General features: G+C 53.3%; 2 protein-coding genes across 2 annotated transcripts; one reads left to right on the top strand and one right to left on the bottom strand.

The window, feature by feature from the left end:
• Positions 1–2,152: 2,152 nt before the first annotated feature.
• On the top strand, positions 2,153–17,691 carry ARMC7 (armadillo repeat containing 7). The gene is made up of 3 exons (XM_052658234.1): positions 2,153–2,501; positions 2,598–2,741; positions 16,180–17,691. Exons 1-3 carry the CDS (start codon positions 2,411–2,413, stop codon positions 16,539–16,541), a joined length of 597 nt encoding a protein of 198 aa, XP_052514194.1. The 5' UTR covers positions 2,153–2,410; the 3' UTR covers positions 16,542–17,691.
• A 119-nt stretch (positions 17,692–17,810) lies between these two features.
• NT5C (5', 3'-nucleotidase, cytosolic) lies at positions 17,811–19,469 on the bottom strand. The gene is made up of 5 exons (XM_052658522.1): positions 19,278–19,469; positions 18,828–18,928; positions 18,687–18,747; positions 18,232–18,346; positions 17,811–18,120 (listed from the first exon to the last, which is right to left on the bottom strand). Exons 1-5 carry the CDS (start codon positions 19,467–19,469, stop codon positions 17,939–17,941), a joined length of 651 nt encoding a protein of 216 aa, XP_052514482.1. The 3' UTR covers positions 17,811–17,938.
• Positions 19,470–20,218: the final 749 nt, after the last annotated feature.

Raw genomic sequence — 20,218 nt, 5'->3', positions numbered from 1 at the left:
CCTTGACTCTGGGCACGCAGAAAACAGAGAAGGTTGGCCTAGATAAGCTAAGGTCTCTTCCAGTCTGAAAAGTCTGATCCTAAAGACCCCCCACTGCCTCCCTGTGCCCCAACCTCTCTGCACTTGGTCACCATCCACAGCTTGTACACTGAAGGGAGAATGCACAGCTGGGCACATTTTATCATGTCCTGCCTCCTCCATCTTAACTGAGTGGAAGAGGAGAGAGCTGGGGCTGGTGGGTGGGTGAATACTCTTTTTTTGAAGCACTACATGCGCGGCATGTGGGATCTTGAAGTTCCCTGACTAGGACCAAGGCCCAAACCCATGCATACCCTTTGCAATGGAAGTACGGATTCTTAACCTCCAGGGAGGTCCCTAGATGAATCCTTTTTGGTGCTAGTAGCCACATGGCTTTGAAACATGCATCCCCTTTTAGGCCCACTCTTGAAAACATTTTAAGGAAAAAAGATATTAGTAAACATTTAGGATAGAGAACTTTGACCTCCTCTGCCTGCCCTCCCCAACTCCCTACCCTGGGCAAGAGTGGCAATCATTTCTGGGCAGAATTCCTTCAACAAATATTGAGGAGCTACTGTGTGTCACGAACTGGGCAGAGAGGAGTAAGACCTGGTCACAAAACCAAGGACTTAAAGAATTCTTTGCAGAGGTGAGGGCCTCGGAAGCCTTAATTCAGTTCAGTTCAGGCACTCAGTCGTGTCCAACTCTGCGACTCCATGGACTGCAGCACACCAGGCTTCCCTGGCCATCTCCCACCTCCTGGAGCTTGCCCTAACTCATGTCCATTGAGTAGGTAATGCCATCCAACCATCTCATCCTCTGTCATCCCCTTCTCCTGCCTTCAATCTTTCTCAGCATCAGGGGCTTTTCCAAAGCCTTATGAGGGGGCAAGTAATGGAGGATGTGATGGCCCATCAGATTCCAGAATCCACACTTGGCTGATCCTGGGATTCCTCTAGAGAGGGTCTGGAGCAGCTCCTGACCAGTGTGGGGTAGAGCCCACTTCTGTCCTGTCCCTAGGTCTTTACTGCTCTAGCCAGACAGGAGCAGAGAATCCCCCTAGCCACCTTGGGCTGAGATATACTTCCCCAGGTCGAATCAGCTCTCCTTAAAATGTGAAGGTTCTGGTGAGGGGCCTGGGGCCACTACCCTGCAAGAAGCAGCCAGGGTCCCCAAGCCCCAGGTGTGTGCATAGGGCTGGGGCTGATCACAGCCACCTGAGCCCACCAGGCGGGGGCTGCTCCCAGTGGGGCGGTGGCAAGCTGGAGTGTGGCAGTCACTGTCCTTGCGCAAGGCCCTTGCCCTCCAGAAATTCACAGCCTAAGCCGCTTCCACCCCCACATTTTCAAGCACGCTGGAGTCCAAGAGGGCCACCTTCCTCCCTGGTGCTCTGTCACCTGACCCCTTCCTGAGAAACTGAGAAAGGACTAGATAGGAGGGCTTCAGCATTCTGGGCTCCCCACAACCCAGAAAGCCACCAAAGTGGTATTTCTGGGGTCCGATGGTGCTGCCCCGGGTGCGCCCCGCCACCTGGCAGGCTCAGCTCGGGACTGGGGAGCAGAGGATACCAGGCGCGCTGACTTGTTTTCATCTTGGCCTCGCCTCGGGCATACAGGGTCACAGTTCCCCCACCAGGGATCCAAGCGTGTCCCCTCCACTGGGAGCCCAGAGTCTTAAGCACCGAACCACCAGGGAAGTCCTCACTGGGCTTTTGGGAAGAGCCGACCAGAAGATAGTGTCAGAAGAGCCACAGAGGGAACACAAGGAGCAGACGCTCGCGTTTCCACGGCGTCCCTGGATGGTGGAGGGGCGGGGACTGCGGCCCATCGCCAAGCGCGGGTGCATCTGAAGGTGCTTCTACCCCGACAGTGCCCCACACAGGCGACCCCCGGCACCTCTGAGCTCCTACGGGCCCTTGGGGCTCGCCTCAACACAACCGCAGGCTTCAGTCACCACTTCCATCAAGAGGCGGATCGCCGCCCGCGAGAGACAAACCGCTGGAAGCCGGCCCACGCTCAGCGACGGCCCCGCCCCTCGCCCCCTCGCCCCGCCCCCTTGGCCCTTTGGGCGTGGCCAAGTGCCGCTTCCCCCGGAAGTGCGGAACTGAGCCGAACGTCCCGCCCAGCTGGGACCGGCCTCCCTCATACGGCGGGAGAGTGGGTCCTTGTCTCCTGCTCCCCGACTTAGGTGTTCAGTCCCAACTCCGACGAGGTTCTAAGTCCCCACCGCGTCTCCCACAGCCCAGTCTCAGCTGCAAGCTGCTGGAGAGCCTGGAGCCAGGAAAGGAATTCGTTTCCCCTCCCCGCGAAGCCAGGTGGGGTCCTCGCCCCGCTCCCCAGCCTCGCCTTCCACACTCTCCCGCCCGCTCCCCGGGGCCCCTCGCCGCCCGCCCATGGCCCAGAAGCCGAAGGTAGACCCCCACGTCGGTCGGCTGGGGTACCTGCAGGCGCTGGTCACGGAATTCCAGGAGACGCAGAGCCAAGGTGAGTGTCTCGGGGTGGGGGGCAGGGGGGCTGGGCCGGGGTCCAGCCGCGACCACCGCCCCGACCCTGGCCCCACTGCCCGCTTCTCCATCGCAGACGCCAAGGAGCAAGTGTTGGCCAACCTCGCCAACTTCGCCTATGACCCCGGTAACTACCAGTATCTGCGGCAGCTGCAGGTCTTGGATTTATTCCTCGATTCGCTGTCGGAGGAGAATGAGACCCTGGTGGAGTTTGCTATTGGTAAGGATGGGGCGCTCTCCTAGGTGCCTGATGAGGTAACGAGTTAGAAATGAGTTGTTGGGAAAGGGCTCTTAGGCCGTCTCTCAGCAGCTAAGGCAGACTTTCGTAGTGTCTGTAATGCCTCCGCGGCCGACACAGCGTACAGGTTCACGGGTGGCTTGAGTCTGGCCTGGAACCCACGCCCAGGACCATTTCTACCTGTCTACCTTCCCTGTCGGTTAGAGGTAAGATCATAAATGGGATTGGATTGAAGCCCCTTGGAGAGGCGGGGTGGGGGGGGGGGGAAATTGAGCGCTCTTTTAAAACCTCTTTATCTTATATGTTTCACCATCAAGAGAAATAGCGTTCACTCAGAAGGGCTTATGGCACCTGTAGTTGTTCTGGTCTCAGACCTATTGATTTATTCACACGTCAGGTGTTTGTTGGGCTGGTACCGTGTGAGCAAAGTATTGTTCTAAATGCTGGTGAGATGGCCAACAAGTTGGGAAAAGATCTTTGCCCTCAGGGAATTTACATTCTAGTAGAGAGAGACACATGGTTTACACACAAAAAAAGCTGAGGCACTGAAGAAAACAGGCTGATGAAGAAGAGCAAGGGAAGGAAGGGACTACTGGTTTGGCCCTGGCGGGAAGGCACAGGCCGGGCCAAGACCCCAGAGCAGGAGGAGCCAGAAGGAAGGCTGATGTGGCACCATTGTGGTGAGTGAAGCCCAGAGTGGTACTAAATGAGAGAGAAGGATTTAGTGCTGCTAAATTAGAGAGCACCTCGCACCAGTTTACAGGGATTCAGATGTAGGCATTGGGCGGGAGTTTGGAGTTTATTCTGAGGGCAAACCAACATTCCTGGAACTTCCCTAGTGGTCCAACAACTAGGACTTTGCTTTTCCACTGTAGGGGCGGTGGGTTCCATCCCTGGTTAGGGAACTGCTGCTGCTGCTAAGTTATTTCAGTCATGTCTGACTCTGTGCAACCCCATAGACGGCAGCCCACCAGGCTCTGCCGTCTCTGGGATTCTCCAGGCAAGAACATGGGAGTGGGTTGCCAGTTCCTTCCCCAATGCATGAAAGTGAAAAGGGAAAGTGAAGTCGCTCAGTCATGTCTGACTCTTAGCAACCCCATGGACTGCAGCCTACCAGGCTCCTCTGTCCATGGGATTTTCCAGGTAAGAGCACTAGAGTGGGTTGCCATTGCCTTCTCTGGTTAGGGAACTGAGATCCTGCAAAAAGCAAACAAAACCAACATTCTTTTTGCAGCATGTGTCTTTAAAAAAGAACATTTCTCTGCATAGTGAAAGGAGTCTTATCTTCATAGGGAATGAACTTAATAATTCCATTGTCACCAAATACCCAGTTAGGCAGACTTCTCTAATAGTTCCCAAGCGGACATTTTTTGTTGTTCTGTATAAACCAGGATCCATGCTCTTTAATCTGGTTGTTATGTACCTTAGATCTCAATCTCTCTCTCTCTTTTCAAATAAACTTTGTATTTTATAACAGTAGAAAAATTGCGAAGGTAATACAGAGCTTCTGTGTATACACACCGAGTTTCCTTATTATTACCATCTTACATTAGTACGGTACACTTGTTATAATTAATAAGCCAATACCAGTAGTCCTGTCTAACTCTGCAACGCCATGGGCTGTAGCCTGCCAGACTCCTCTGTCCATGGGATTTCCCAGACAAGAATAATGGAGTGGGTTGCTATTTCCTTCTCCAGGGGATCTTCCTGACCCAGGGATAGAACCTGCGTCTCCTGCACTGGCAGACGGATTCTTTACCCCTGAGCCACCTGGGTACCCCTGTTATTAACTGAAGTCCATACTTTGTTCTGATTTCGTCAGTTTTTCCCTCATAACCTTTTACTGTTTCAGGATTCCATCCAAGATCTTATGTTAGATTTAGGCTCCTTTGGGCTTTGCTGGTTTTAGACTTATTCTTTTTGTGAATGACCTTGGCAGTTTTAAGGAGTACTGGTCAGGTATTTTGTAGGTTTTCCTTCAGTTGGGATTTGCCTGACATTTTTCTCGTTATTAGACTGGGATATGGGTATTGGGGAGGATGACCACAGAGGTAAATGGTAAAAGGCCATGATATATCTCCTCCAACTGAAGCTATTTTGGGAGGTAGAGGGGGGTGCTTCCCATGTGGGATCTAAGTTCCCTGACCAAGGATCAAACCTATGCCCCCTGCAGTGGTAGTGTGAAGTGTTAACTGCTGGACCACTAGGGTCTCGACTCTGCAGAAAACTTTGCTAAAAAGAGCAGTCAGCCAAGGCGAGTTTTTACAGGATCAGGAAGCACCTTTCCCAAGGCAGAAGACCTCTGAGATCCCAGCCCACTGAGCTGGGGGCTCCCAGGGTGGGTAACCAAGCCCTGGACCCAGAGTCCACGGTCCCCACTTCACTTTGTAGCTGATCCTTGTGGATGAGTCCTATCTCTTCTGAGCCTCGTTTCCTCATCTGAGCCTTGCCTGCCTTGTAGGACTGCTATGGGGAGCAGAGCTGTTGTGTCTGTGTGTCTGTGAAGGCACTTTGTCTACAATCGTTTGTATCTTTATCACCAGTTTTCCTCTTCACGGCCGCTTTTTCTTTCTCTTTTTCTCCTCCTTCCTAAGGTCCCCAGTCCCAGGAGCAACAGCTTTCTTAGCATTGAATCCCTCCATGGGGTCCTCTGCAGATGAAATTTCTTTTTTATTTATTGTGCATAAATTGGAAGTCCAAGTGGTGCTTAGAAGCCTATTTTGTTACTCTCTCTGTTTCCAGTGTGGCGCTTCATGTGGCGCTACACTGTCAGTGATTATTCTGCACTGTGCTTTGTAGCTTTGAATCTTTTCTCTCTGGTGGCAGGTCTGAGATTGTGATCTCCATGAGGTCAGAGTGCTTTGCTTATGTTTGTCTTGAATGGTCAGACTTTTTGGTCTGGAAAGGGGATGGGGCGAGTGCACGCACGCAGAGTCCTGCCCCTGACTTGGGGTTGGCGCCCTGAGTGAGGCTAATTCTGGAACAACTACTAGGCAAGATTTCCCACGGCCATGGTTTGGCAGAATCAAACCGAGTGTTGGTTTGTTGGTGCGGAAGAGAGTGAGTTTGGTAGGAGCAGGGCTTTGGGGTCAGGCAGGCTTGGGTTCCAGTCCTCACTCCGCGACTTAACTCTGGGCACGTGACTTCCCTTCTCCCATCGTCAGTCAGGTGAGCAGGATCAATACCTGCCTCACAGAGTTGTTGACAATTAAATAAGCTAAAGTGCCTCAGACCACCTGACCTGCTTCTTAAGAAATCTGTATGCAGGCCAGGAAGCAACAGTTAGAACTGGACATGGAACAACAGACTGGTTCCAAATAGGAAAAGGAGTCCGTCAAGGCTGTATATTGTCACCCTGCTTATTTAACTTATATGCAGAGTACATCATGAGAAACACTGGACTGGAAGAAACACAAGCTGGAATCAAGATTGCCGGTAGAAATATCAATAACCTCAGATATGCAGATGACACCACCCTTATGGCAGAAAGTGAAGAAGAACTAAAAAACCTCTTGATGAAACTGAAAGAGGAGAGTGAAAAAGTTGGCTTAAAGCTCAACATTCAGAAAATGAAGATCATGGCATCCGGTCCCATCACTTCATGGGAAATAGATGGGGAAACAGTGTCAGACTTTATTTTTTTGGGCTCCAAAATCACTGCAGATGGTGACTGCAGCCATGAAATTAAAAGATGCTAACTCCTTTGAAGAAAAGTTATGACCAACCTAGATAGTGTATTCAAAAGCAGAGACATTACTTTGCCGACTAAGGTCCGTCTAGTCAAGGCTATGGTTTTTCCTGTGGTCATGTATGGATGTGAGAGTTGGACTGTGAAGAAGGCTGAGCGCCAAAGAATTGATGCTTTTGAACTGTGGTGTTGGAGAAGACTCTCGAGAGTCCCTTGGACTGCAAGGAGATCCAACCAGTCCATTCTGAAGGAGATCAACCCTGGGATTTCTTTGCAAGGAATGATGCTAAAGCTGAAACTCCAGTACTTTGGCCACCTCATGCGAAGAGCTGACTCATTAGAAAAGACTTTGATGCTGGGAGGGATTGGGGTCAGGAGAAGAAGGGGATGACCGAGGATGAGATGGCTGGATGCCATCACTGAGTCGATGGACGTGAGTCTGAGTGAACTCCGGGAGTTGGTGATGGACAGGGAGGCCTGGCGTGCTACGATTCATGGGGTCGCAAAGAGTCAGGCACGACTGAGCGACTGAACTGAACTGAACTGAAAGTGCTTGCAGCCGCATGGTCTGCTATCCAGCCCCCTTTGAGGGTAAGCAGTTCCCTCATCTCCCAGAGACTGAAGTGGGATAGTGTCTCATGACCTATCTGTTTCAGCGGTTTGTTCCCTCTGGAAAAGCATCACTGAATGATAGGAAAAGGTATGAAAGTTGACCCTAAGCCTCACAATGGGTGTCTGGGCGGTATTAGGACGTACCCCTGGGCGATGGGCACTGGTCAGGCCAGAGCCACCCTTGTTTGGGTCGGGGGATGGGAAGTGGGTGGATTATCAGGAACCAGATGCAAAGCCAGAATCTCAGTAAACACTCAAATGAGTGAAGGGTTCTGAGCTCGTGCCCCAGATAAAACCTCTGGCAGGCTGTGGCATCAGTTTGAGAGCATTGGCCTGAAGCACCACTGGTTGGTTCTCAGTCTTACCGGCTGTGTGTGCACACCTGCCCCATTCTAGATGCTGTGTGGAGATGTAAACAAGCCAAGAGATAACTCTCTTTTTCCATGAAAACTGAATCCTAGGATTCTGTGATACACAGGATGCTGACAGTTTTGCTACCAAAACAGAGTCCAAGTAGGAGGCACCTCCCACAACTGAGCTTAAATCCTTTTTCCTGTGTTCTACTTCCTGCAATACTGGTAGCTGCCACCAGATGGTGGTGGTGTACTGAAAAAGACTGGTGGGTGACTCCTGAGCCACCTCTTCGGGAAACAGTATCTAGTGTAATTGAAGGGAGGCATGCCCCCTGATCCAGCAGTTACATTCACAGGGTTAGGTCCAGGCACGTGTAGACACATAGGCAAAAATGTCACCAGCAGTATCGTCTGTAATAGCCCCAGCCTGCGAACAGTCAACACTGGGATGAATATCAATATTGTGGGTATTCATACTACTTAGCAAGGTAAATGAACAATCTGCACAGCTCCATGCAATTATCTTGCAAACGTAATGTTAAGCACATGATGCTAGACACATAATAATATGTACAGCATGATTCCATTTCTATAAAGTCCAAAGAGAGGCAGAACTGAATTATAGTGTTTAGCGGGGAGTGTGTAGTTAAAAAGAAAAATTACTTGGAAGATCCTGAGAACTCCCTGGTGGTCCAGTGGTTACGATTCGATGCTTTCACTCTCGTGGCCTAGGTTCAAGCCCTGATGGGAGAACTAAGATCCACAAGCCACACAGGAAATAAAAGGTCCTGTTTATTACAAGTCAGGAAGGGGTTCACCTCTGAGAGGGAGAGAATTCAGTCAGAAAAGAATGTGCAGAGACACTGGACTGCTGACTGTGCCTCAGTCCTTGGCCTCAGTGATATGGGCACTTTTGTCCTCACTGTTCACCTCTGCCTGTGTGTGCCGGCCCTTTCTCTGTGTGTGGGTTGCAGGTGTGCCCTGGGCCAGTCTCCGGGGCTGTAAACAGGTGCGTACCTGGTCCACGTCTACTGGGTGCCAGAGAGGGTTCTTAACATTATCTAATCCTCTCTGCCCGTTTTACTGATGAAGAAACTCAGGCTTAGAGAAATGGAGTTGCTTGCTCTGCTCACCTCAGTCTGCAGGGGCGTTCCCGGGATTTTCAGCTAGCTCCGCCCACCACAGAGCCCTCCTCCATCCGCCGAACTCTGGGGTCCCTGGGGAACCTCCTTCTCTCATTGGTCCTTTAGGGTCCTAGGATCACACATCTTTCAGCTTAAACAAACGAGCAAAACTCCCCAGCCTGCCGCTAGTTACAGGAAAGAGCTGAAGTCGAGGCTCTCATCCCATCACTTCCTCGCGCGCCGCCTGGGAAGGCTGACTCCAGGCACCTCTGCCCTCCCCGCTTCCTCTCAGGTCTAGGGACAGGCAGGGTGTGTCTGTTTTATTCATGTATGTGAATATAGAATGGATTCACCCGGTACAGAGTTCAAAAGGGCAGGTGGTAAACTGTAACAGTCTATAGCCTTTTCTGGAGGCAACCACTGTTACCAGTTTCTTGTGTATCCTCCCAGAGATATTTGCAGGATTCATAAACAAATATGTATATGTCTGTATGTATACTGTGTATACATTGTATGTCTTACACATGCCTGTAGTATACTATATCCGTATTCCGCTCCCACCCCCCACCCCCGCCGCGCCGCCCCACCCCACCCCCCCACCCCCCGCCCCCGGCCCTTTTTTAAATTTATTTGGCTGTGCTGGGTCTTAGTTGTGACATCTGGGATCTACTTCCCTGACCAGGGATCCAGTACAGGCCCCCTCCATTGGGAGCTCTGACTCTTAACCACTGGACTACCAGGGAAGTCCCTTGGGGAAAAAAAAACCAGGAAAAAACTTAGCACCGCCTATTGGCACAGGTGCAGTGTCAGCCCTTAAAGAGCGGCCTAATGTGAGCACTGCATGATGTCCTCAGCATGGCGGGACTGAGGTCCAGCCGGCTCCTGAGGATGGCCCTCTAGGTTGTTTCCATTTTGCTCTCGCAGGCGGTGCTGCTTATTTGTATATCATTTCTCACTTGCTGGAATGGCCCTGTATAATAAAATTATAAAATTGAAGTCTAGGTCAGGAACGCAAAAGGCCATGATTTTTTTTTTTTAATTTTTTTTTAGATTATACAAAACAGATCACTCAAGTGAAAACTGTTATCACCCTGTGTTTTTAGAGAAGTCTCGCTACCATCCTGGTCCGTTCCCCTCTGTTCCCCTCTCATGGAATCAACAGATGTGAGCATGTACATATGTGTATATTTGTCCGCTGCCTGCTTACACATAATAGTAGCTTTCTCTGTATGCTGTTCACCCCTTGCATGTCCGTCCTGAAATGTCAGAGAGAACCATTCTCAAGATAACGTGTGTGTGAGAATCAGTCAGTTCAGTTGTTCAGTTGTGTCCGATTCTTTGCGACCCTGAGGACTGCAGCACGCCAGGCCTCCCTGTCCATCACCAACTCCCGGAGTTTACTCAAACTCATGTCCATTGAGTTGGTGATGCCATCCAACTATCTCATCCTCTGTCATCCCCTTCTCCTCCTGCTTTCAGTCTTTCCCGGCATCGGGGTCTTTTCAAATGAGTCACTTCTTCACATCAGGTAGCCAAAGTATTAGAGTTTCAGCTTCAGCATCAGTCCTCCCAGTGAATATTCAGGATTGATTTCCTTTAAGATGGACTGGTTGTGTCTGTGTGTTTGCACACTTAGTTGCTCAGTTGTGTCTGACTCTTTGTGTCCCCATGAACTTCCACGCTCCTTTGTCCCTGGGATTCTCCAGGCAAGAATACTAAGTGGGTTGCCATTCCCTTCTCCAGGGTGTCTTCCCAACCCAGGGATTGAACCCAGGTCTCTCCCATTGCAGGCAGATTCTTTACCATCTGTGCCACCAGGGAAGACCAACTCAAGATATTGGGTTGGCCAAAAAGTTCATTTGGGTTTTTCCACAAGATGTTATGGAAAACATGAGACTTCCCTGTGGTCCAGTGGCTAAGACTCTGAGCTCCCAAATGCAGGATACCAGGGTTCAATCCCTGGTTGGGGAACTAGATTCCACATGCTGCAACTAAAGAACTAAAGCTCTCACATGATGCAACTGAAGAATTAAAATATCCCACATGCCCCAACTAAGACCAGGCAGAGCCAAAAAGAAAAAGATGTTATGGAAAACATAACATGTTACAAACATTTTGACCAATCCAATACTAAAGTTAAACCCTGAAACAAATAGTCCCCAATGAAGATTTTAACTTGGGATTGACTGTGGCCAGCCCCATGCCCTGGGGCGGGCGGGTGCTCAGACGCAACCTCTCCAGCCAGTGTCTCCAAGGACTCACCTCGCCCTCCAGGGCGCCAGGTGCAAGCTCAGCACTCATCGGCACGCCCTCCCTCGATCGCCAGGACAGTCCTTAGGCCCTCCTGTCCCTCCCAACACCAGTGCCCTGCTTGCTGTATGACTTGAGATCCTCTGCCTGACCTCTCTGAGCCGCCAGCTTTCTCCTCCCAGGTGACACCTGGGGGTTCTCCTTTGCCTCTCCCGGGCCTTTCTGGGGCTCCCGTCTAGACGGGCCCTGCCTTTGCCCCTTGTTCTCTTTCTCTCTGCCTTGCCTGGTTTGTCCAAAACATGTTCATCCACCAGTCAGAACTTGTTCTCCTTTTTTGTGTGGTAACCAGTCTTTAAATTGCAGCAGGATCAGCATACAGTGAGTTGCACACGGTGTGTCAGTTTGATGAATTTTTTTTTTTTTTTGGCTTCACCACACAGCATGGGGGATCTTAGTTCCCCAACCAGGGATTGAGACCCGAGACCCCTGCAGTGAGAGTGTGGATTCTTAACCAGTGGACCACAGGGAAGTCCCAGATTGATGATTTTTCAAATTCATTAAAGTGTATGTACATCAATGTAACCAGCACTTAAATCAAGATACAGAATATTACCATCTCTCCGAAAGGATCCCTCATAACCCTCTGCTGGTTAGTGTCTTCCACCCTGAGGTAGCCACTGTTCTAACCTTTAGCCCCGTGGATTCCTTTTGCCTGTTCTTGAACTTCATGTAAGTGGACTGGTTCAGGCTTCTTTGAGTTGAGTCTCTGGTTTTTTTTCACTCAACATAATGTTTCTGAGGTCCATGTAAATTGTTGCAGTATCAGTAGCTCCTGTCTTTGTATGAATAGGCCCCAAGTTGTTCATCCAGTCATCCACTGGTGGAGCTCTGAGTTATTTCTTTAGAGCCTTTATGAGTAAAGCTGTTATGATAATCTTACAGATTTTATTTATTTGTGGCTGTGCTGGAACTTCCTTGCTCCCCGGGCTTTTCTCTAGTTGCCGTGCGAGAGCTTCTCATCGCAGTGGCTTCTTAGGTTGTGGAGCTCCAGGGCCTGCAGGCTTCAGCACTTGTGGCTCGAGGGCTCAGCAGTCCCAGCTCCACACTCCAGAGCACAGGCCCAGTAGCTGTGGTGCATGGGCTTATTTGCCCCCCAGTGTGTGGAATCTTCCCAGATCAGGACTGAACCCGTGTCTTCTGCATTGACGGGAGGATTCTTTACCACTGAGCCACGAGGGAAGCCCGTCACGATCATTTGTATGCAAGTTTTCTTGTATACGTCAGGCACTCATTTGTCTCAGGTAGATTTCGTATAGTATATGTATGCACTCTTTTTTTCTCAGACCTGGGTAGAAGTGGAATTGCTGAGTCACAGGGTAGATGTATGGGTCTCGCGGGTAGCTCAGTGGTAAGGAACTTGCCTGCCAGTGCAGGAGACGCAGGAGAGGTGGGTTTGACTCCTGGGTCAGGAAGATTCCCTGGAGGAGGAAATGGCAACCCACTCCAGTATTCTTGCCTGGAGAATTTCATGGACAGAGGAGCCTGGCAGGTTACAGTCCACGGGGTTGCAAAGAGTGGGACACAACTGAGTTTGCATGCGCATTCGTGTACACACATACCCACACACACGGTAGATGTTTGTTCAACTGTATTAGGAGCTACCAGATAGTTTTCCAGCTAATTACGGCGTGTGCGCTCCTCACAACCAGCACACGAGAGTTCCAGTGGCTCTGCCAGCACTTACTATTGTCAGTCTTTTTTTGTTTTCCGTTATGACTGGTGTATAGGGGGCTCTTGCTGTGGTTTTAATTTTCATTTCTCTGATAAGGAATGTTGGGCACATTTTCATATATTGGCCCTTTTGTGCAGTTTGTCAAAGGAGTTCTTTAAATATCCTGGATATGAGTTCTCTGTCAGAATCTATGAATATTTTCTTCTTTTGCTTTTTTCCTTTTTTTTCCCCTTCTTTGGTATGAAGAAAAGAAGCGAAGGTGGTGAGGAGAGGGCTCTTGGGGAGGGGGACTGATTAGGGTGGTCAAGGAAGGCTCTGAGAAGAGGTAACATCTTGTTGGACCTTTTTTTTTTTTTGGCTGCACTGCATGGTTTTCGGGGTCTCAGTTCCCCGAGCAGGATTAAACCTGGGCCCAGAGCTGTGAGAGCACAGAGTCCTGAGCACTGGATGGTCAGGGAATTCTCTGGACCTTTTTTTTTTTTTTTTGCAATTTTATGACACATTTGGTGTCCTTTTTTCCTCCTTAAACTTATATAGCAAACATTTTCCCTCATTACACTTTTTTTTTTTAAAACGTGATTTTTAGAACTGTATAACATTTCATCATATGGATGTACCCTACTTTCTTTAACCAGTTTGCTATTGTTGGGCCTTCTTTAGGAAGCTTCCAGGCTTCATGTTGCTCTCTTTTCTACAGCCCTCCTTAGTTCTTCAGGGCCAGTGCACAGAGGTGGGCTCCGAGGAAAATTCACAGCGGCTGTGGCTTCTCTTCCACTCTTTGGGGGTCTTTTGGCTCCTTCTCGGGTACTCCTACTCAGCCTTTTTAATCCCTGAAGCCCTTCTCTTTCCAGGCTTTCACTGCTCTTTTTCACCTTCCACGGTCGCTGCCAGCAAGGCCGAGGGGCTTGAAGAGTTCCCTGCCTGGGGTGGGGACCCAGCAGCCAGTGAGCGCTGGCAGCCCCCCGATCCATCCCTGGAGGCTTCCCAGGCCTGTAAACGGGGAGCAGGTGGGGCTGGCTGTTGGGAGGCTGCCTCCTGTGCCCATTCTCCTGCAGATGCCCTCTGATTATCCCGAGTGGCAGAGCCCTACCCAGGCACAGCTGGGCGTGATGATGACTCACCAGCCTGGAGAATGACTTGGGCTTTTCACGGTATCACCCTTGAAGGTAGAGATAAGTCCCGTCCCCCACCCCCGAGCTGAGTCCGCAGTGTGGGTAGGAGGCTGCAGTTCCACTCGGAGCTCAGAAGAGATGGTGCCAATGTGTGCAAGAAGCCGGGGTCCTGTTGGAGCGTTTCCGCTTGTCCCCACGCCCAGCTGAGCCTGGTGTTCCCCCATGATAGGATTAGTTGTTCTCGTGGTTTCTACAGGGACACCCTTTATCCTGGGAGTGGCAGCGGGCTCCCCATCTTCTGAGACTTTGGACAAGTTACTCAATGGCCTCAGCTTCTTTTTTGCAAGTGGGGGTGGTGGTGGTGACTCTTGCTCCGTGGGGTTCAGTCATGTGCCCAGCATGTTTGTGCCCAGCAAGAAAGCACAGCTGCAGGCCCCCAGGATTCAGAGGTAAATGACTACCGTGTGGTGCCCAGTGATGGGGACAGACCGCAACTAAAGAGGGTAGTGGGAAGGGAGGCCCCAGGCTGTGCTAAGGGCTCCTCCACTGGAGTGACCTGAGAGGTGGGGAGGGACCCTGCATCAGTGCCTCCCCTTCTGGGGCCGCCCCTCAGAGGCCCCCTGTCTGTGAGACCCCAGAACTGCATATGTCCCAGGTGGGCAGGGTCTCAGGGAGCCATCCTGTCCAGCCTCCCACCCATCTGCAGTGCAGCCATTTCCTGCTGCTCACCGCTTTACAGTCCTTCTAACAAATGTTTGTAAGAGCGCGCCCTGTACCAGGCACCCTGGACGTGGTGGGAATAAGACAGCCTTGGTCTTGACCTCTGGGAGTGTATCCTTCTAGTGGGGCTCAGCAGTCAGCAAGCAAGAAAAAGCCATGGTGATCCGTCAAAGTTCTAAGCATGCAAAGAGAATGAAACAAGGAGATGAGGGAAGGGCCTGGACGTGCAGGGTGTGGCTTATGTAGTGCTCCAGGAAAACCTCACTGTCGAGGGAGCAGTGACGTGCTGGTTACCAGCAAGAGCGTGTCAGGACTTCCCTGGTGGTCCAGTGGTGAGAGCTTCCACTGCCTGGTGGGCACGATTCAATCTCTGCTTAGACAGTTAGATCCTGCATGCCACATGGCATGGCCAATGAAAGAAAAAAGAACAGAAAAAAAAACAAGAGGGCGGCTACATGTGAAGATCCTAGAAGGGAGTGTGAACTTTATTCCAGGTGCAGTGGGAAGTCCCTAGAGGTTGAGTGGATGGAACCTTTATGAGCTTCCCTTCAGCGGGACCCAGACTGACCCAGGCTCAGGAGCAGGTGCCTGAGCCTGGAGGAGGAGGAGGAGGTCTTCGCCAGCCCTGCCCCCCCACCTCGCTGTGCCTGTCCCCTCTTGCTTGGAAAGACATCCCGGTTGGGTTTGAGGCTGGGTTGGGTTTGAGGCTGCGAGAAGCCAGAGCCTCTGCCAGTTTCTAGAGACGCAGGGGAAGTGGGTGGGCTGTCAGTCACTCCTCATTGGCTGGGCGGCCGTGTTATGCTGGTCTTCTGTTTGGAGTAGGAACCCAAGGGTAGGGGTGCCCTGACGGCAGGAAGCTCACCCAGGAGCCACAGGAAGTCAGCTTCCCACACCCAGGGCTCTGGGCTGGTGGGAGAGTACAAGGTCAGGCCGCACTACGTGAGCGGTGGTGGGCTCTTCGATCCAGAACCACAGGTCTCTTCACTCTGTCCTTTTGTCTTATCCCCCAGAATCCTATCAACAGTGATGGGTTGGGGGTGGGGGGGGTGGCGGTGGATGATATTTAACCTCTTAATTATGTTATATCCATAAAATGGTAAAAGGGTAGACTGCGTGGCTGTTAAATGATTCCATGATTGTAGATTTATTGGCCTGGAGAGGTGTTCACAGGACATGGTTAAATAAAAGCAACTGGCTTACAAAACAGTAAGCAGAAGATCACATTGTTATTAAGTATATGGAGTCACATATTTAAATATCGTGGCATGAAAAGCAAATATTAAATGGGTGGTAGGATTGAGATGGTTTATACTTTGCCTTCTTGGCAGTTTTATTGCGGTATAACTGACGTGATAAATTTACATAAGTAAAGGGGGCAGCTTGATACGTTTTGATGTATGTACACCTGTGAAACGATCACTTTACACGTGTGCATGTATGTATCTGTGTGCATATATGTGCATGTGTGCATATGTGCATTGTGGTCATGCCACACATCTTGTGGATCTTAGTTCCCCGGCCAGGGATCGAACCAGGCCCTCCGCAGGGAACGCGTGGAGCCCTAACCCCGGACCACCAGGGAGTTCCCTGGAAAGCACCGAACTGGCCAAAGCGAGAGCGGCAAGGTCCAGTGCCCACCTCCAGAAGGCTGGGCCGCGATAGGCAGGCCTGCCTGGAACCTTGAAAGGGAGAGCTGGAGATCCGGTGGGCTTCGGGTCCCTTGTCCCCGGGCCAGCTTCTCAGGGGCCCAGCCCTTCCCTGGGACTCGGCGGGGAGAGGGTGGAGGAGGCCCAGGGCTGAGGCCTCAGAGTCCGCTTGCTCTTCCCCAGGCGGCCTCTGCAACCTGTGTGCCGACAGGGCCAACAGGGAACACATCCTGCAGGCGGGGGGCGTCCCCCTCATCGTCAACTGCCTGTCCAGCCCCAGCGAGGAGACCGTGCTGTCCGCCGTGACCGCGCTCATGGGCCTGGGCGCGCCGGGCGCGCGCCTCCACCCCGAGCTGACGGCCCGGCCAGTGGTCCAGTGCATGCTGCGCTTCTCCCTGTCGGCCAGCGCCCGGCTCCGAAACCTGGCCCAGATCTTCCTGGAAGACTTCTGCTCCCCCAGCCAGGTGGCTGAGGCCCGCAGCTGGCAAGCGGATGCCGCCCTGGGGATCCCCCTGCCGAGGACGGAGGCCCCACAGCAGCCCTGACCAGCTGCCCGCCGGGCGAGACTGAAACCCTGGGGGGGCTCAGGGAGAGGCGGCGGCGGCCCGGCGGCGTGCCCTCTCCGCTAACGGCGCGCGCTCGGCCCTTTTCAAAGTGCGTTGTCTCGGCATGGCAGGTATTTGCACTGTGATGAAAGGCCCCAGACGAGTGAGGAAGCCAGGCCTTGAGACGCGTGGATGGGGAAGTTGAAGATGCTGCCGTTTTCACGGGCTGCAGCTCTCAACCTCGTTGAGAGGCCCTCTTGCTGGCCCACCCCCGCCGGGTCTCAACCTCGCGGAGGAAGCAGCGTGGTCCCTGGACTCGGAGGCTTCGCAGAAGGTGTTTCTCCTGAGGAACAGCTGGGCCTGGAGCTTAGGAGAATTGCCTGAGCTTGAGGAAGGAAGCATTCTCCCCTAACAGAGGTGTCTGGAGTCATTTTGAGACGCAGAAATGAGAAGCCTTGTTGTTCAAAGTATATCGCGGCTCGGGGAAGCTGAGGGCGGTGTTGGGCCCCCGTCTGTGGAGGCTGGGTACCTGCCCCACAAGTCTCCAGGCTGGGCGTTGGGCCTGGCGGATGCTGCCCCTGAGAACTCTCTGGCTTAACTTGACCCGTACAGACCTGTCAGCCAGACACCATGGTAGGGCACCTCAAAGACCCGAGCGCGCCCCGTGCTGTTGAGAGTCCAGCCCAGTGACTGTTACCGTGGCCATGAGGGTGATGACACGTCAGAGGACAGGCACGGACTCTTGGAGCGGTGTCCTCTCCCCTCCCCACCCCACGGTCCCTGCTTGGAAGCCCTGGCCCGCCTTCTCTGCCATCAGGTTTAGTGAGGGAGGGTGCTGTGCCTGGAAGCACGTCTGGGCCTCAGGCGGGCCTCAGGGATGCAAGTAAGAGGGCTGCTGAAGGGAGAGGGGATCAGATGCTGACATACAGTGCAGGGCCCAGAGTCCAGGGTACACTGCTCAGCATGGGGGAAGGGGTGTGGGCCCCTGTGGAAAGCTGGGGTGCAGGAGCAGGGGAAGGTCCTGGCCCCGCTTAAGCTTGACCTCTTACGTGACCAAGGAGAGGCGGCTCGGAGAGGAACGGTGTCCAGGTGAACCTGGAGGTGGGCGGATTATGGGACTAATCGACTAAGGAGCCCAGAGGGAGGGAGGGGAAGGCCTCCTCGTCGGCCTGTATTCTCACTGCCCTCCGGAGGGTCCTGGCCCTTCCCTTTCCCAAATAAAAGGCCTTAAGAGAGCAGTGAGCTGAAGTGTTTTATTTAAAAGGTGCGTGTTCTCCCAGCGCGTTTCCGGCCAGCACGGTGCTGAGGGGTCACCGCCACCAGGCTGCACGGGGACCCGGTCCTGCCCGGCTCCCCTGCCCGTCTGCCTTGCCCTCCTCCAGCCGCTGTCTGCAGCCTCATTGCTGGGGCAGCTCTAGGCAGCCGGGGTCCAGTGGCAGGGCTCTCCGCTTGCTGTCTATAATCTCCCTCCAGTTGTCGCTCCAGGAGCGCAGCCGTCTCTGAGGTGGGCTCAGGGTCAGGTGCTGGTTGTGGCAGCAGGTGAACAGGATGTGCTCCCAGCTGGGGGTCTCCTCTTGGCCTGGGAGGGGAGACAGGGAACCCGAAGTCCCTAATCTGGTTATCTGAACTCCCTCCCCCTAATCCCAGCAGGCCAGATGCCTGGAGGCTGCTAAGGAGAAAGGCTGCCCACCTTGAATGACCTCCTTGTCATCAATGAGTAGGTCCCCTGAGATCATGGTCTTGTCCCTCGTCAAGATAATGCGCTCCACAAACTGGGGTCCCAGGTGCTTCTCCACCCAGCGGTACTGTGAGGTGGGCACAGGGTCAATAGGGCAAGATAGGCCCCTGAACTCAGGGCTAGTAGGTGTGAGGGAGGGTCTACAGCTTGTGAGAGACACCCCTCCACCCCCGCCCCCCCCCCCCACTTTCTGTGTTTCTGCTGGTGTGTTGGAGTTTTTTTTTTTTGGCTGGGCCATACAGCATGTGGGATCTCAGTTGCCAGACCAGGGACTGAACCCGTATCCCCTAGTATTGAGAGCACAGAGTCTTAACCTCTGAACTGCCAGGGAAGTCCCCCATGGTTTCTTTTAACAAATCAGAACTTCGGAAGCTAAGTTTGCCTGTGGAGCGCTGGGGCAGCCGCACCTTCTCGGGCACACAGGGGTCGTACTTCATCAGAGGGGTGGTGCAGATGAAGACCTGGGTGCTGCCAGGAGGGGGCACGATTAGACGCGGTGGTGCCTGCCCCTGCCCCCCAGCCCCCACTCCCTCGCCGCCCATCCTCACTCCTGCATGTCATTCATCTCCCGCAAGGCTTCCAAGGCTCCAGGGATGGGCTCCAAGTCTAGGAAAAAGCCTGGGGCTTCATACACACTGGCCACTTTGTCCTGAAAGATACAGCGTTCCCGTCCTGGCTAAGCCCCCTCACTACACACCTCCCCCGCACACACACAGCGAAGACTCAAAGGTGAGCTTCCTGGGGGGCTTTGGTCCCCAAATCAGAGTCCCGGGTGGAGGATTTTGTATAGCGGTAAGGAAACACCCCCAGACTGTCTAGTCCCAAGTGAAGTGTGGATTCTGAGGTGAGAGCTTTGTTCATTTTAAACAGGAAGGTGTCTGGACATGGAGCAGAGACAGTCCTGACCCAGGGAAGAGGCTCCCCGTCCCCGGATGTCCTGTGGGGTCGGGGGCCCCGCTCCCCTCGCGCCGCACCCCTCCCATCCCCCCGCTCCCTACCGCCAGGTCGGGACGCAGCGCCCGGTACTGCTCACGCGCGAAGAAGCCGCGGCGCTCCTCCAGCGGCACGTGCGGCTCCCCGGGGAACCGTTGGAGGAAGCCCCGCAGCAGACCGGCCTCGAAGTCCGCCAGCACGCCGTCCATGTCCACCAGCACCCGCACGGGCCGCGCGCGCCCCGCCGGCGTCCCCATCGCCAGCGCCGCGAGGCAGGAGACTCGGGGGATACGCGGAACCGGCCCCGGGAGCGCGCGGAGTCGGGCGCGGGAACGGCCGCTTCCGCAGCGGCGGCGGGCGGAGCCGGGCCGCCCTGATTTGCATGGGCGCCCGGGTGCCCCGCCCGCCCGCCCGAGCCCCAGGCCTTCCCCAGCGCCCGACCGAGCGTGGCGGTGCCCGCGCCACGCGTCTGGTCTGAGGGTGCGCCTGCGTGGACATCAGCCGCCCTCCGCTCCAGCAGACGCCCTCGCTCACCCCAAACGTTACTGGGCCAGACCTTCCGGGGGGGTCCCCTGGACTGGCCTGAATACTGGGGAGCGTGGGCCGGCTCCGGCTTTCTCAGAACCCACACGTGCTCACCCCGCTTGCGGGGATAGGAGGAGAGCTTCCTCCCGCTGAGTCAAGGCAGTACCAACCCAAGACCCGAACCTCGGGGGGTCCCAGTAGCTGAAGTGGGTGAATCTGAAGACAACAGGCTCTTGCTAGCACAGCTCCTCAGAGATGAATTCACAAGCCAGAGTTGGCTTGAAACATGGGAGCATCTACTTCAAACCTCCTGTTCTACCTGGAAGAGGCGATTTTCTACCAGACTCAGGTAATCAGGACCATCCTTTCTGTGGAATTGATTTTTCTCTAGAACCCTCCTCAGTTATATACTCCTCTGAAAAAATGCTGGTCACTGCTAACTTTTGTTGACTCTCAATTTTTTGTAGATTTCATGTAATTT

This window comes from Budorcas taxicolor, chromosome 19 (genome assembly GCF_023091745.1).
Source record: "Budorcas taxicolor isolate Tak-1 chromosome 19, Takin1.1, whole genome shotgun sequence".
NCBI classification, from domain to species: domain Eukaryota; kingdom Metazoa; phylum Chordata; class Mammalia; order Artiodactyla; family Bovidae; genus Budorcas; species Budorcas taxicolor.
Note: the sequence above shows the minus strand (reverse complement) of the source record. Positions and strands in the feature narration are given on the sequence as shown.